Here is a 16,399-nt window from a genome sequence, read left to right on the forward strand (position 1 = left end):
TTTAAGTTATATCCTTTCAAAAACATGTATATGGTATTCAAGCATTAAAAAACATGCAAAACAATTTTTAATTGTCAGCAGTGGAATAGCGAGCGTTTGAAAATGCAGCTTTTAACTTTCTAATATGGTGTCCCTGCCTTAATTATTCTCCCACCAATCAGCAGATACATGCTTATTTTTCAACTATTTCAAACTACAAACAAAACCTACAAAAGAGTTCATTTCAAATGGACTGCTACTTCTATGTTAATATGCTTGATAATAATTTTCTCAACATTCCAAACAAAAGTTAACCACTTGATTAAGAGGATTGAAATAGTTGCCCATAAATTTATTAGCTTCACTGAGATTGGCCAAGTTTTGTTCTCCCCAACAGTCAACCTCAAATACACAACCGTAATATAGGTGCATGGAAATCAAATCATAAACCCTACAACTGCCATATTTTGAGTTCCATATTTCATCTGCTACAAAGGGTGAGGTAATGCACTGAAATAGAACTGACAATTTTGTCTCCACTACATAAGGTCAATATAATGCCTTCAGCCTTTAATATGGGTATACGTGAAAGAACGAGTTTGTTTACGCTGGAATACTGGATACTCACTATGTATAGAAAAAAACTGTACCTGGTGAACTCACTGTGGTGGATGTTAAATTTGTGTTTATTGTGTGTTTTTGTTATTTTTATTATATGTATGACTGCAAGGCAACGAAATTTCATTCAGACCGAAAGGTCTGAATGACAATAAAGGATACTTTGACTTTGATATCCCTCCCTGATCTTGCCATCATCCATATCCTAACCTTGGTGAATACTGATTCAAAGCAGTTATTTAGGAACTTGAGCACTTCCACTAGTTCCAGGCACAGATTTTGTTTTGTTCTTGAATGGACCTATGCATTCTGAAGTCCAGTAGTCTTTTTTACAGCCTTTCATTAGTTTAAAGCGTTTAAGAGTCTATCTTCCCACACCACTCACATCCCCCACGCTCTCCCTTACCCCTCCTCACCTCCCCAATCTCTCCCCCATATCCAACCTCTCTCCTCACCCCTCTCCTCCCTCCCCCTCCCTTACCACACTCTCTCCCCCTCCCCCCTCTCAGCCCACCGCTCTGCCCCATCCTCTTCCTGCCTCTCCACCCCCTCTCCATCCCATCTCCCCCCCTCCCTCCACCCCCTCTCTCCAACCCCCCTCTCTCCCTCTCACTCTTTCTCTGCCCCACTCTCTTTGCCCCTCGAGATTGGGTGGGGATGGGGTAAAAGGAGCCAATGAAAAATATTAATATAATATCAAGGGGGGTGGTTAGTGTGTGTGTGATGCCGCAACTCCCCCCCCCCCCCCTCCCCTCCCGCAACCGCGTGTTGAATGGACGGGACCCTCTCACCCTCCCTCCCCCCTCCCACTCAATCTTCCCCCTTCCCCCCTTTGCCCTCCCGCCCCCACCTCTCTCCCCTCCTCCAACCCCCCTCCCCTCCTCCAACCCCCTCTCCCCTCCCTCTACCCCCCCTCCCCCTCCACTCTCTTCCCTCATCTCTCCCCACCTCCTCTCTCCCCTGTAATCTCTTCCCCCCTACTCTCTTCCCTCTACCCTCCATCAACCCCCTCCACCTCTGTGTGTATGGGAGGTGGTTAGTGTGCGTGTGAAGCCGCAGCCCCAACCGCACGTTGAGGGAACGGGACCCAACGGTCTCCCCTCCCTCCCCTCGCCCACCCCGTCTCCCCCTACCCCCCTCTCACCCCCAAGGAACTGTCAATTCCACGACGTATGCCAACTCAACTGTTGTGGTCCAAAGGATCATGTCTGGCCACAATGTCTGGCCACAATGTCTGGGGGAAACGCAAGCTTTTTTTCCGTCAACTTCCATTTTCCAATCTCGAGCAGGCTGAAGAATGCTTGCAGCCTTTGATGTTATCTGGTGCTCTGGAGGTTGGCCTGCTGGTACAAATGTTGTGAAGTGGACATTTCCTGCCAATGTTTGTGGGGAAGCATTTGTGACCTTTCGCCTCTGTTCCAGGATTGATACCAGCTGTCTGAGAACATGGTTATGCCACCAAGTGAAACGCACTTGGGCGAGGCTCATAGTGCATCCTGTTAAAATGTGCCTAAGTGATGCAGGTGCTTGGCAAAGGGAGCAAGCGGGGTCTTCTCCGAACCACTGCTTCAGGTTCTTTTATGAAAATGCCTTTCACACATTTAAAGGGATCTTTGTAGAAGTCTGTTCTTGCTTTTTCCTTCTTTTTGCGTTGTTTCCTTAAATTCTCCACTCAGCTCAGCAACTTGACATCACTTAGTTAATAATGAATCTATTCACCTGATGGCATATTGTGCTATTGTCATTTTCTGTATCTTTATTAATTATCTGGCTACATTGACATTAACAATTGTAGTGTACTGTCAGATTTATCATCACCATGACAGGGTTTGTGTTTAATAATGCTAGAGAACCATTTGTAGTTATAGTATTACAGATATTAGGGCAGCATTTGTGGTAATAATATCAGTTAACAGGACACCATCTGTGACTTTGAAAATAACACAGATAGTTAAAAAGTATCAGAAATATTAGGACTTAGTATGTAGGAACCATTTGAAGATTTAGTAGTACAGCAATTATAATGCAACATCTGTAACTTTAAGAGTATAACAATTACAGGAGGACCATCCGTAGGTTGAGTAGTATTGTATACTATTAAGAGCATCCTCACTCAATAAGTTCAAAGTGAATGAATGAATAAGTTTATTGGCCAAGTATTCACATACAAGGAATTTGCCTTGGTGCTCCGCTCGCAAGTGACAACATGACATACAGTGATTTAGGAATGACACATAAAACATTGAACTTTAATAATAAAACATTATTGATTAAACGTGAATTAAATAAAATTCAGCAAATAGAGCAAAAGGAGGCCTCAGATTTTTGGTTATTGAGTAGAGCTACTACTCGTGGAAAAAAAGCTGTTTTTATGTCTGGCTGGGCAGCTATGACAGGTCAAATACAAGAGGCTAGCATACAATAAATGGCAAGACCATGAACAGCATTAGATGTACAGTATAGACGGTTCATGAGATGCAAGTACATAGCTCTCTGAAAGTGGCGACACAAGTAAATTGTATGGTAACAGCACATGACATGCTTGATTTCCTGAGTTGGGGTTTAAGAATAAAAGTCAGGTAGGAAATGTTACAATTTTGGGTGTTTCACAGAGGAAGAGGACTTAACTTTCTGGTGCCTTTCCCCACAGTGGAACATTTTGATTCTGCTGTGGGGGGACGCTTGTGTTGAACTCTATATTGTGTCCATTTTATTCATTTTTTTTAAACCTTTTTCTATGGTTTGTATGGAAACTTATTATTTAATTTATGTAAAGCACTTTGGTGTCAATGCGAGTTGACTTAAAACGTGCTATATAAATAAAACTTACTTACAATTGTACAAAATTTTAGTAAGGCTATATATGGAGTATTATGTACAGTTCTGGTCACCATAGTACAGGAAGGATATGGAGGCTTTGGAGAGGGAGCAGAAGTGGGTTATTTTGCTGCCTGGAATGGAGATTATTAACTAAAAAGAGATGAGGTTGGACAAACTTGGGTTGTTTTCTCTGGAGTTTGAAACTGAACGGTGACATGGTAAAAATTTGGGAGGCATAAACGCTTAGAGAGAATCTTACCCCCACCAAGTTGAAATTGTTAAATTCTAGAGATCCTAGGTTTAAGAAGGAAGTGGGGGGAGTTTAACAGAGATTTGCATAGCATGATTTATTGCGCAGATTGATAGGTGCCGGGAACAGTGTGCAGTGGAAGCGGATGATCGCAACATTTAAGGGGCATTTAGAAAGAAATGAACAGGCGTTATTGTGTTCAGCATTGGTTACCCTACTACAGGAAAGATGTTATTAAACTAGAAAGAGTGCAGAAAGGATTTACAAGGATGTTGCCAGAAATCAAGGATCTGAGCTGTAGGGAGAGGTTAGACAATAGACCAGGGGTCCCCAAACTATGGCCCGTGGGCCACATCCCGCCCGCCACGAGATTTTATCCGGCCCACAGCAAGCTCTTAACACATGCCGTTCGGTGGGATAATTAGCAGTTTCTGTGGCGGCGCAGCTTTAGAGATACAGCGCGGAAACAGGCCCTTCGGCCCATTGAAGCGATGCCCATACGCACTAGCACTATCCTACACACACTTGGGACAAATTCAATTAACTTGCAAACGTGGGGTGTGGGAGGAAACCAGAGCACCCGGAGAAAACCCACGCAGGTACAAACTCCGTACAGACAGCACTCGTAGTCAGGATGGAGCCCGGGTCTCTGGCACAGTGACGCAGCGACTCACCCCTGCCCTCCCCCCCCCCCCTCTTTCCCTCCACCCCCCTCTCTCTCTCTCCAGCCCTGCAGAGATCGGCAGATAGGTAGCCGTGTGTGTGTGTGTGTGTGTGTCCGCTGGGTGAGCATTATGCGTGCGTCTTTGTTAGTATGCCCAAGGGGTGATCACAGTGCGTGTGTATGTGTGTGAGAGGGAGAGAGAGAGAGAGAGCGAGAGATAGAGAGAGTGTGAGAGAACCTGTATGTGTGTCTGTGTCTATGTGCCTGTCTGTGTGCGTGTGACTGCGTGTGTCTGTTTCGGTATGTGGGAGTGCGTTTGTCTGTGTGTGTGTGTGTGACATTTCTTTATTTTTTCTTACGGCCTGCAAAAATGTGCTAAATATACGTGTCCCTCATGCTGAAAAGTTTGGAGACCCCTGCAATAGACAATAGGTGCCATTCGAGTAACACTGTGATCATGGCTGATCATCCACAATCAGTACCCAGTTCCTGCCTTCTCCCCATATCCCCTTATCTTTAAGAGCTCTATCTAACTCTCTCTTCAAAGCATCCAGACAAGACTTTGTTCTTTGGAGTGCAGGAGGTTTAGGGGGTGATTTTATAGACATGTATAATATCATGAAGGGAATAGATGCAGAGACACTTTGTCATTGTTGTTATTGTTTTATTATTGTCACATGCACTGAAGTACAGTGAATGAATTTGGACTCCTGAAGAAGTCAGTGTTGTGCTTTCTTGGTCGATGTGGTTATCCAGTACAGACTTGGTGCTATTTATGCCAGAGAACTTGATGCTCTCGACCATTTTTCATTTTGCATTATTAATACTGATGGGGACATGCTTCAGGTCCTAAAGTCAATAACTAGTTCTTTTGCTTGCTGACTGAGAGGTTGTTTTCTTGATACCATGCGACTAAATTATCTCCTTCCCGTTCTGACAGAGAATCATCCATTGGCCACCATGCAATTCCAGGCTATCAATATGGTCCATTCTTATCAGCCCTCTTAAATAGCCTAACAAGTCCCTCTCGTCCAGAGCAACTGCTGGTCTTAGGAAAAACACCTGCATCCGTTAAAATTATTTTTTTAAAGATGACTATTGTATATTGGAGATGCACACAAAAGAAGAAAATGAAACATAAAATGCTTCGTGATCTGCAACGTGTTTTCAATTGCAGATTTCTAGCATTTGCCATAATTTTGTTTTTATTACTATAGTAGGAAGAGCAACAGAAGCTCTTAAAAATATCTTTGAGAATTTAAATATAAACTTGTTGATGCTGAACAAGCAGGGGGCGATAAATGTAAGGGATTAACAGGTGTAAAATGGGCAATGAGTTCCAGACAGACATCCAAAGAAATGTTGAGCCCATAGATTAACAATGCAATTTATTTTGAAGGGAAACGGGTGCGATGGGGAAGGCAAACAAAAATCATAATTATACCTACTTTGCAAATGGTATAATTTGAATGCTACCAATATCGGCACTAGCTTACACATTTATCCTTTCCAAGAGGTAGATTCAAATTGGGCCCACAAAGTCTGGTATGCAATGTATTTTGACAATTCACACCTGATCCCTTGTGGGATCTCCACCCTTGATAGGATCTTCATTAACCAGGTATCTCAGATCACACAGAAGAAATGGTACAAAGTCCACTCAGACTGGGAATTGTGTAGAGCAAATTAAACGCCCAAGGCTGAAATTTGAATACAAAAAAGCCCAGAATATTATTCACATGCTCCAAAGAAGTATGGGTTTGTAGGTTGTGTAGGAAGGAACTGCAGATGCTGGTTTAAACCAAAGATGGACACAAAAAGCTGGAGTAACTCAGGACAGGCAGCATCTCTGGAGAAAAGGAATGGGTGACGTTTCGGGTTGAGACCTGGGTCGGATCGAGACCAATCTTAAGAACGGTCTCGACCGGAAAAGTCACCCATTCCTTCTCTCCAGAAATGCTGCCCGTCCTGCTGAGTTACTCCAGCTTTGTGTCTGCCTTTGGGTTTTTAGGTTAATTGGCCTGTAAATTCAATTCTGTGCTACTTGAAGAATAATTTTCAGAGTAACCCATGTATGTAATTTCCATCATGTTTTCATGCCTCTCTCAAAAACATGAATGGGCATGAATTCATGTCTAAATCTGAGCATTTCATTTAATTGGATGTAAAAATCGAGTGATCGTGGTAATTTGATACAGCTGACTTCTGATAACCTCATGACATTTAAAAAGTAATTATAATTCCTTTGACTTTACTTAAAGCCCAAGATCCCAAAGGCTTTAGAAACCACAATTATGTGACCCGAAAACTCCCAAAACAACTCAAATCCAGCTGGTTCCTCTGTTCTTGCACATCCTTTGCAACTTATCCATTTAATCTCATTTACCTCATTCTCTTGATGAAAATATATCGGGTCGAGACCTGGGTCAGATCGAGACCAGTTTGAAGAAGGGTCTCGACCCGAAACGTCACCTATTCCTTTGCTTCATAGATGCTGCGTCAACTGCTGAGTTTCTCTAGCATTTTAGTCTACATCTGTACTACATTTCATTTGCCATTTTTTTGAAATTCTACCAGCTAGTGTCCTCTTGCAATCCATTACTATCTCATCTCACTGTAACAAACCTCCAAGCTCTGACCCAACAGTCACAACCATTGTTGTAATTGATGAGGTGGTGTTCACTGATTCTGTTAGTACAGGGAGTTGGGCAAGTATATCTAGATGACCACTTCTGTAAAATAAAGTCCAATGGAGGTCCAGCAAGTCGGGGCAGCAGGTTGGATCCTGCTGGATCCATGCCAAAAAGTTCAGGATGTCAAAATTATCAGGCTTCAATAAATCAGTACCAGGTCCTTTTCAATAGGAACATTTCTAAATGCTTGTTAATCTTTTCTGTCTCAGCATTTCCCCACAAGTTTAAACAACGTACCACTGCTGTTTCGTAATCCTTGTATTCCTTTGCAAACAGATCCCTACTACCTTAGCAACATTTAATTCCTCAAACACCTCCCAGGAATCTATGGAGAGAAGGAATTGGCGACGTTTCAGTCTGAAGAAGGGTCTTGACCCGAAACGTCGCCAATTCCTTCTCTCCATAGATGCTGCCTCACCCACTGTTTCTCCAGCATTTTTGTCTACCTCCTTCAGAGATATGCCATTTTGGAAAAGGAAACTGTAAAAGGGCCTGATTTCCAGTGTGGGCAAATGTTTTCCACATTTGCTAAAATATCCAAAATGTGAACTGCCAGGACATTGTTGCCACTTTCTTTTCAAGTTCTGTGCATTTTCCAAATTATTGCACTTAATAAATATATTTTCTTACAGCCTTCCCCTGTGGGTGCTTTGTAAGTTAATAAGATGACGGCAAAAAAATGGCTTACTTCAGAATTTTCTTTGAAATAACATACATGTCAAACCTCAACAAACTCTTCCCAGACTAATTAACACAGTTTTCAGAAAAATATTACAAGATGTGTCTAACAAATAAAGTCAATTAAAAAGCATTCCTGATTATTTGCTGCTTTAAATTTGGGATTTTTGCAAGTCTTTCTCCCCCAAGCTATTGCTTCAGAAGTCCTTAGGATAGAGGAAGAGCTGCTATCATTCCACTACTTCAGGTTCTAAAAGCTATGGAAAGGTGTTAAATTTAGTTTGTAACCCGGAGATCGGGCACATAGCACTAATTTAATTTTGGATAGACACAAAATGCTGGGGTAACTCAGCGGGACAGGCACCATCTTTGGAGAGAAGTTCAGTTCTTCAGACTGAAGGGTTTCGACCCGAAACGTCACCCATTCCTTCTCTCCAGAGATGCTGCCTGTCCCGCTGACATGGCAAAAAAAAAAGTTACTCAAGCATTTTGTGCCTATCATCTAAATGAATTGGGTTTCGGCCCAAAACGTTGCCTATCTCCTTCGCTGCATAGGTGCTGCTGCACCCGAGTTTCTCCAGCATTTTTGTGTACCTTCGATTTTCCAGTATCTGCAGTTCCTTCTTAAACATCTAAATGAATTCCTTTGCTTTACAAGTCAGCTTAACCAACTTTGACACAACCCTGACCCAATCACATTCTCACTGCCTACTTCTTTCCATTTTGTACTTTCTGCACGAGACTGAAACTGAGCCACTGCCAAAAAAGTTGACATTGGGTTTTACTGGGTTCAAATTAATAGTCGGCCTCTGAACAAAGTAGCATCAAAGGATCTTTTACACCCAGTTTTAAGATGTCATCCAACAGTTGGTTTGGAACATCCCCAGTCAATGGGGAAGTACATCCACAAAAACCTGGACACAGAGAAAAATTAGTGTTCCAGCAAGATAAGTCCAAGACCACATGGGAAATAGTTTATCTGCATCTAGCTCTTAACAGTTGGAAAAATGCATGCAATTAATAGAAAGGAAAAAAATATTGGGGATGCACAACATGCATTAAATATGAAAAATCTCAGCAATCAGGTTCTATTAGAACCGAGACAGAAGCACAATTTGAAGATCGTAAGCTTTAATGAATGGAATTAAGAATGAACTGAGAAATGCGATTCATACATCTGTCATGGCTAATGAAAATTGGGACTTGAGAGTGCAAAGTTTAACATGCAAACCATATCTTCCCAAAATCTTTCAACCTTTTTTTGCCTTCAGTTCTGTATTTTATGCTTTAACTAGTCAAGAGTCAAGTGCGTTTGATTATCATATGTTCTAAAACAGAATAATGAAATTCTTTCTTACAACAGCAGCACAATAGGTTTGTAAATACAGTACTCAGCAGATAACACAAACAAAAAAGTTCAATAAAGAAAGACCCAATATATAGTTCAAAAACAAAGCCGAAAGTCCTAAGAACAATCCAGCCAGTTTGTAGTTTGGTTGCTGTTCATATTTTACATGGAGAGCTTAGTGTTCAATAACCTGATCATTGTTGGGAAAAAGTTTTTCCTGAACCACGAGTTATCAGATTCTGATACCTTCTTCCAAATGGCAGGAGTAAAACGAGTGTTACTAGGTTGGTGTGGATTCTTGATGATGCTGGCTGCCTTTTTGAAACAGCACCTCTTATAGATCCCTTCAATGATGAAGAGGTCAATACCCGTGATGGACTGGGCAGTGTTCACCACTTTTTGTAATCTCCTTTGTTCCAGGGCATTTGTATTGCCAAACCAGCCATGAAGCAACCAGTCAATATGCTCTCTACTGTACACCTGCAGAGGTTAAGAGAGTTGTGCAGGAAGGACCCGCAGATGCTGTTTTAAACCAAAGATAGACACAAAAAGCTGGAGTAACTCAGCGTCAGACAGCTTCTCTGGATAGAAATAGGCCAAGAAGGGTCTCAACCCGAAATGTCATCTATTCCTTTTCTCCATAGATGTTGTCTGACCTGCTGAGTTACTAATTTTTTCAAAGTTAAGAGGCCATTCGTAAACATACCACATCTCCTCAATCTTCTCGGGAATAGAGGTGCGAAAGGGCTTTCAAGATTGCATCAATGCGCTGTGTCCAGGACAGATCTTTAGAGATATGCACACCCAGGAAATTGAAGTTGTTGACTCTCTCCACCACCGATTGATAAAGACAAATTTGTCGATCCTTGGCCTTCCTCCTCTAATGTCAGCAATCAATTCCCTGGTTTTACTGATGTTGAGAGCGAGGTTGTTTTTCTGGCACCATTCAAGCAGACAAAAATCTCCCTCCTAGACTCAGACTCAACAAAATCAGTAATTCGTCCAACAGTGTTGCCGTCAGCGATGGGAGAGTTGGAACTGTGGCTGGCTACAGTCATGGGTATAAAGAGTATAATGGGCCTTCATTCAAAAGGGGAGCAAATTAATGCAGTGGTAATTGGCGGTGGGGATAGGATGATACAATATTTTAATAAATACAATTTGCACAATCTGGACACAAAAATCATCTCCTGGGCACAAGAGTCAAGGATCTTTTGCCCTGGAATGACAGAATCAATGGGACAGATGACAAGCATGTTATTTATAAGTAATAATGCAAGTAAAGACTTTTGGGTGACATTTAGGGCATTGGCAATGAAATCATGAAAAGACTTTTGCAGTATTTTCTAAAATATTGGATGTGCCAATAAAAATGCTGGAAATAGGTGAGGCTACATTTGTTAAGCCCCTTTATCCTGAACTCTTTCACTTCCCTTACATGTGGCATGATTTGAATATTTCAAGCTTTTCCTTCCTTCAACATTTCCAAGAACAGCTTGGTCAGAAACCCATATCAAGATCCCCTATCCTCCTGTCTTTCTCCACAGTAAAAAGAGGAGAAATACTCGTTAAGGACCTTGCCCATCGCCTGTGGCTCCACACAGAGTTGACCCCTTTGATTTCAGAGGGGTCCCACTCTCTCTGGTTATCCTTTTCCCCTTTATGTGCTTATTGAATTTATTGCAATACATTGATCTAGTTGAATGCAAATCTCAATTCAACAGATTTTTATAAACAAATTACATTTTCAATACCTAATGGCCATGTCAATTTTCTCCAGGAAATTTGGTAATAAAAATATTTTAAACATTGATCTATACAGTCTCCATCAAGAACAAATTTTTCATATTATACTGTTACTATTTCACTCTCCTTCGCTCAATTTATTCACAAACTGTCATATGCTAGTCCATCTAAAGACACTGCAACAGCATGATAGCAAATGCCCCTTTTTATCAGTTGCTCCCAATCATCTGTTAGTCACAATAATTCTTGCATACTATTTGAAAATTCTGAGAAAAGTTTCACAATAGAAATACATTGCTTGTTCATTAACCCTCAGGCAGGAAAGGGTTTCACCAGGTTGATGAGCTTGGAGTAGAATCTACTGAACTACCATCAGAAGTGACACTGATAGTAGTACCATACTTTGAAAACCAGCGAGCCCTTCTTCACCAGTTCACATGGCTGTCATTGCAACTCACATCGTTGCCCCTAGGGACAGCACTTTCTTCAGACCACTGCCAACGACAGGACGTGCTCGGTCACCTTGGGGCTCCCCCCTCTCACCTGCTGTCGTTTCCAAGGTGGGGGAGAAGGAGGCGGTGGAGGGAGGCAGATAGGGGATGGAGGTATGGCCCAAAGAAAGCACTGTCCCCAGGGGCTACAACACGAGTTACAACAGCCATGTCACCGGAATGTGCGGTGGGTGAAGAAGGGCTCGCTGATGCATTTTGCAAATCAGGAGTTGGGTCAGAAGCCAGGGCTCTAAATGGCTAAGGAGACGGCGGGGGCCGATGGGTCAGCAGGTCATTCCTTTCACATTGAGTTTACATTTTATATTTGTTTCTCGCACTCCATGGTGCTTAGAGACATGGGAGGGGTGTTATTAGCGGCCCAGGGGTGTTTGTCATTTCATTATCACGTGACCTCCATTGGTCCAGAAAAACAGATAATCCAGATTGACTCTGGAACAGAGGGTGCCAGAAAATTATATCTGTTATGCTGCTGAAAATAAGAAATTAATTGATCTATTTCAGGACATATGACAATAAAACACTCGACTCTTCAGAAAGCAACTAACCCAGATTGAATCCCTGGCCACATCCTTGAATCTGTGCAGATCAGCTGGCAGTGGTATTCATAGACATCTTTCACCTCTCTCTACTCCATTCTGGGATCAGTTCTGATTTTCAGGGAAAGAGGGATATTGAACAGAATATTGTTCAAAGGGCCAAATGCTCGCTCCTGTTCCTCTGCCTTTCAGGTAAATAAATTGAAGAAAAAAACATCTTCACATACCTGCGTGGCTTTATCTCTCATACAAGGGGCAGAATGGCTGTGGACATCACGCGGCCACTGACCAGTGAGGTATGGAGCTGCGAGGGTGTCCAACGAAGACGTTCGACGAATACTATTGGATGGACTCACCAAGCACTGGCGTGATCTTTCAACTGAAAATAAGAAATGCATGACATTTTCAAAGACATGTAGTATAATATTTTGCATTTTAACACAAGAAAATGTTACAAAAAGCCCAAAGTTCCTACTTTCATGAATTGCATCACCCTGTTCCAATAACGTCCTACAAATTTTCCTTAAAAATTCTTACCCAAGGGCAATAGATTCTTAAAGAGTCAATGATTCCACCTGGTCTCTTTCACGTTTTGTGATTTGCCCATTTAATGGAGTGCCTTAGATGGGTGGCAGAAGACCAGACAATTGGGTCTGGCCTACCCAGAGAAGACTAAGCATTTGTTTTTCCAGTAAGGATCACGTTAGGATGACAGCATAATGATTTCCATAACAGCTTCAGACGGGTCTCATTTCTATCCAGCCTGTCCAATTGCATTCTCTTGATACATTTTTACAAGTATAATAACCCTCAATGCTCATTTCTCAAACACCCACCAAGGTGCCTTTTAACAAATGTCCCCACAAATGGAATCAGAGACAGACTTGTTTGTAGTTGCTCAGACAGCAAATTAACTTGTGTGCCACCTTTCAGCATGATATAATATTGTAAATACAGTTAAAAAAACAAAGCATATTACAGTTCTAATGGTGTTAAAACATTGTATTCTAGGGTTGTTTTGGACGCAATCCCTTCAATGCCCAATACATTTGTCGTCAACAACAATAAAAGCATTGGTGCGTCAAAAAATGACTTCTCTGTTTTACCCTTCAAATCTCTCAAGGTTCTGTGCAATTTCAAAGTCTTGCTTAGGAAACTTTTAATTATCCTAATTAGGGGATTTAATAGAATTTACTCAAGCTACATACTCCTGAGAGAACCATATAAAGTTATGAGAGGCGCAGATTGGGTAGACGGCCAGAATCTTTTACCCGGGGTGAATTCTTAAATATGAGAGAGAATAACTTTAAGCTGAATGTCGCAAAATGAGATACTAGACCAAGTGGGACCCGATGGGTCCCGTCCCATCAAAGCGCGGTTGCGGGGAGGCGGCCTGTGGCGTCACACACACAATAACCACCCCCACACACACAGGGGGGTGGGGGGGATGAGAGGGGGCATTGGCGGAGGGGGGGAGGGGAGGGGAGAGGAGCCGGGCGGGAGAACTGCAAAAAGCGAGTGGGCTGCGAAAAGCGAGCAGCGACGTCACTCGCAGCGCGTGAACACAACGTGCAGCCATTGTGACGTCATCAGCCAGAGCCAGAGCCAGATAGTTATTTGAAATTTTTGAACATTTTGATTAATAACTGGAGACATAATGCATGATTTTTTCAGATAAGGGGATTCTTAACTTCACGGGATAAATCTCTACAGGAATTTTAAACTTTTACTGTCAGAGTCGGTTTTCGAGCAGTATGAGTATACACACCCACACACACCCAAGACTAGAGTTTTAATAGTTACTAGACCAAGTGGAACCCGTTGCGGGAGGGGGTGAGGGGGGGGAAGCGGCCTGCAGCGTCACACACACACTAACCACCCCCCCCCCCCCCACACACGGGGGGGGGGGGGGGGGGGAGTAAGTGGGACAGGGGGAGGGAAGGGAGGGGGTGGAGGTGGAGGGGAGAGCTAGGGGGGGAGAGAGAGGAGGGGGCGGAGAGAGGGGATGAAGGGGGGGGGAGAGAGAGGAGGGAGAGAGAGGGGGGTAGATGGGGGAGAGAGAGTAGAGGGGAGAGAAAAGGGGAGGGGGGGGGAAAGAGAAAATTACACGAACCATAATTGCCACCTACATACCCAAAAGTAGAAATGTAGAAAGTTAGTGCGTAAAAAAATAGATATTACGAGCTTTGTAGTCTCCTTGTACCAATCAAACGCCAAATTCAAAAAAGTTATATTTTGAAAATGGGCAAAGCAAAAAGTAGCATGTTCTCTAGAAAGGCTGAAGCAAATAAAGGCAAAACTGAAACAAATAAAGGCAAACAGAAGAACTAACCTTGAAGATGAGAAAACACACATAAACTTATTATTTTTTAAATTCATATAACATCCCTAAATGACGGGTACAAATTACAAAATAACGTGAGTGGACAAAAATGCTGTAGAAACTCAGCGGGTGAGAAGCTGCCTCACCTGCTGAGTTTTTCCAGCATTTTTGTCTACCTTCGATTGTTCCAGCATTTGCAATTCCTTCTTAAAATAACGTGGGTGAATGACTGTACCTGCACACCAGGAAGAAGCCCGTTCTCGCGGCCTGGAGCCCTTAATGACAGTAAGTTTTAAGAAATTCTCCCGTGAATTTTATTCAAAGGAGCGCGGCGTCATTAATACTTGGTCAAAACACAATTATATTGACTGAGGAATGCAGATCGATGAATTGATGACAAATTGTATAACTACATGTTAACTACTGGCTGTTAACATGTGCTAACAGTGACAGTTAACAAATCGTTTTGTTCTCAGTTGAATCAAGTGATAAACGACTCCAATCTTTCTGCAGTACTCATTAAACCCGAGCTTTTTAAAAATGTAAAATTCCAAGGCGATTTTGCTGCAACATGGCCGGTGCAGCGGTGACCCGATTATCCATGGTCGGATTTTTTAAAATCCGTATTTTAGCAACGCAAATTTGTATTTCCGTATTCTAATCGCATTTCCGTAGGAAGTACGGAAAATCCGTACTACTTGGCAGCTATGCACATCTCTCCATAGCTGAGAATCCTGAACGTATTCTTTAAAGCAATTTTACAAAATTTGACTTAATAGTACAACACTAAAACAAGAGTAGGCCATTCAACCCCTTAAGCCTGCCCCATTATTCAATATGATCATGGCTGATATGTCCCAGTCGTCATCTCATCTGTTCCAACTTCCCACTGTCAAGAATTCTCTAATGTTTTAAACTTGTATTTACTTTTTCTATAAATGCCTCCAATAATCTGACCTCCACAATCCTCCAGGGTGAGGGATTCCAGAGACTTACCAGCCACTGCAGGAAGAAATTCCTGCACACCCATTTCATAGGAACATAGAAAATAGGTGCAGGAGGAGGCCATTCGGCCCTTCAAGCCAGCACCGCCATTCATTGCGATCATGGCTGATCGTCTCCAATCAAAAACCCGTGCCTGCCTTCTCCCCATATCCCTTGACCCCACTAGCCCCTAGAGCTCTATCTAACTCTCTCTTAAATCCATCCAGTGATTTGGCCTCCACTGCCCTCTGTGGCAGGGAATTGCACAAATTCACAACTCTCTGGGTGAAAACTTTTTTCTCACCTCAGTCTTAAATGGCCTGCCCTTTATTCTAAGACTGGCCCCTGGTTCTGGACTCGCCCAACATTGGGAATATTTTTCCTGCATCTAGCTTGTCCAGTCCTTTTATAATTTTATATGTTTCTATAAGATACCCCCTCATCCTTCTAAACTCCAGTGAATACATTTCCTCTGAGATTTTCCCACTGTTAAAACATTAACATCTATCTATCTCACCATGCCACCGTACCCAAAGTTCTTTCAATAAGATCACTGTTCACTCCAAACTAAATATAGACAAATTTATTTTCTGCGATACAACACTATCACCCCCAGGAATCAGTCTTATGAGCCTTTTTTTCAACCACCTCCAATACCAATCTTACCTTTTGTAAATGAGGGGATTAGAACTCTGCACAACATTCCAGGTGTGGCTTCGTTCATTCCCATACAATTGTAACAAAACTATTATTTGTCAGTCAGAAGAAAGGTCTCAGGCCCGAAACGTCGCCCCTCACCCGCTGAGTTTCTCCAGCATTTTTGTCTACCTTCGATTTTTCCAACATCTGAAGTTCTTTCTAAAAACATTTCAAAATCGAAATCATTTTGCAAGGCTAATGGGAATCAGAGAGGCCCTCTGCTGGATGGAATTATACATACAAAAAGTCTGTGATGTTTGGAGATCAAACATCTCAGTCACAGGAGTTCCTCAGGGTGATATCCTAGGCTCAATCACCTTCAGCTGCTTCAACAATAGCCTTTCTTCAATCGCTAAATCAACAGTTGGAATGGAATGTTCAGCACCAATTGCAACAACATAATGAAGCAGCCCTCATTCCTAAAGAATAAAGGCCGGGGCTGATGTGGCATTTGCATCACATAACTAGTAGTCAACAATGATATCCAATGAGAAAATCTGGCTTTCATCCTATGACATTACCATCCCTGAATCTACCAGTATCAATGTC

At 42.3% G+C, this 16,399-nt stretch overlaps 1 protein-coding gene across 1 annotated transcript in view; it reads right to left on the reverse strand.

Annotated features, from left to right (window-relative positions):
- The window catches only part of fam117b (family with sequence similarity 117 member B), a 92,722-nt gene that overhangs the window by 63,216 nt on the left and 13,107 nt on the right, over window positions 1–16,399 (reverse strand). Inside the window, exon 2 of the mRNA XM_033024273.1 lies at window positions 12,072–12,223. Within this exon, the coding sequence (XP_032880164.1) occupies window positions 12,072–12,223 (152 nt within the window). The remainder of the gene's footprint in view (window positions 1–12,071; window positions 12,224–16,399) is intronic.

The sequence above is a fragment of the Amblyraja radiata genome, chromosome 7, assembly GCF_010909765.2.
Source record: "Amblyraja radiata isolate CabotCenter1 chromosome 7, sAmbRad1.1.pri, whole genome shotgun sequence".
Classification (NCBI taxonomy): domain Eukaryota; kingdom Metazoa; phylum Chordata; class Chondrichthyes; order Rajiformes; family Rajidae; genus Amblyraja; species Amblyraja radiata.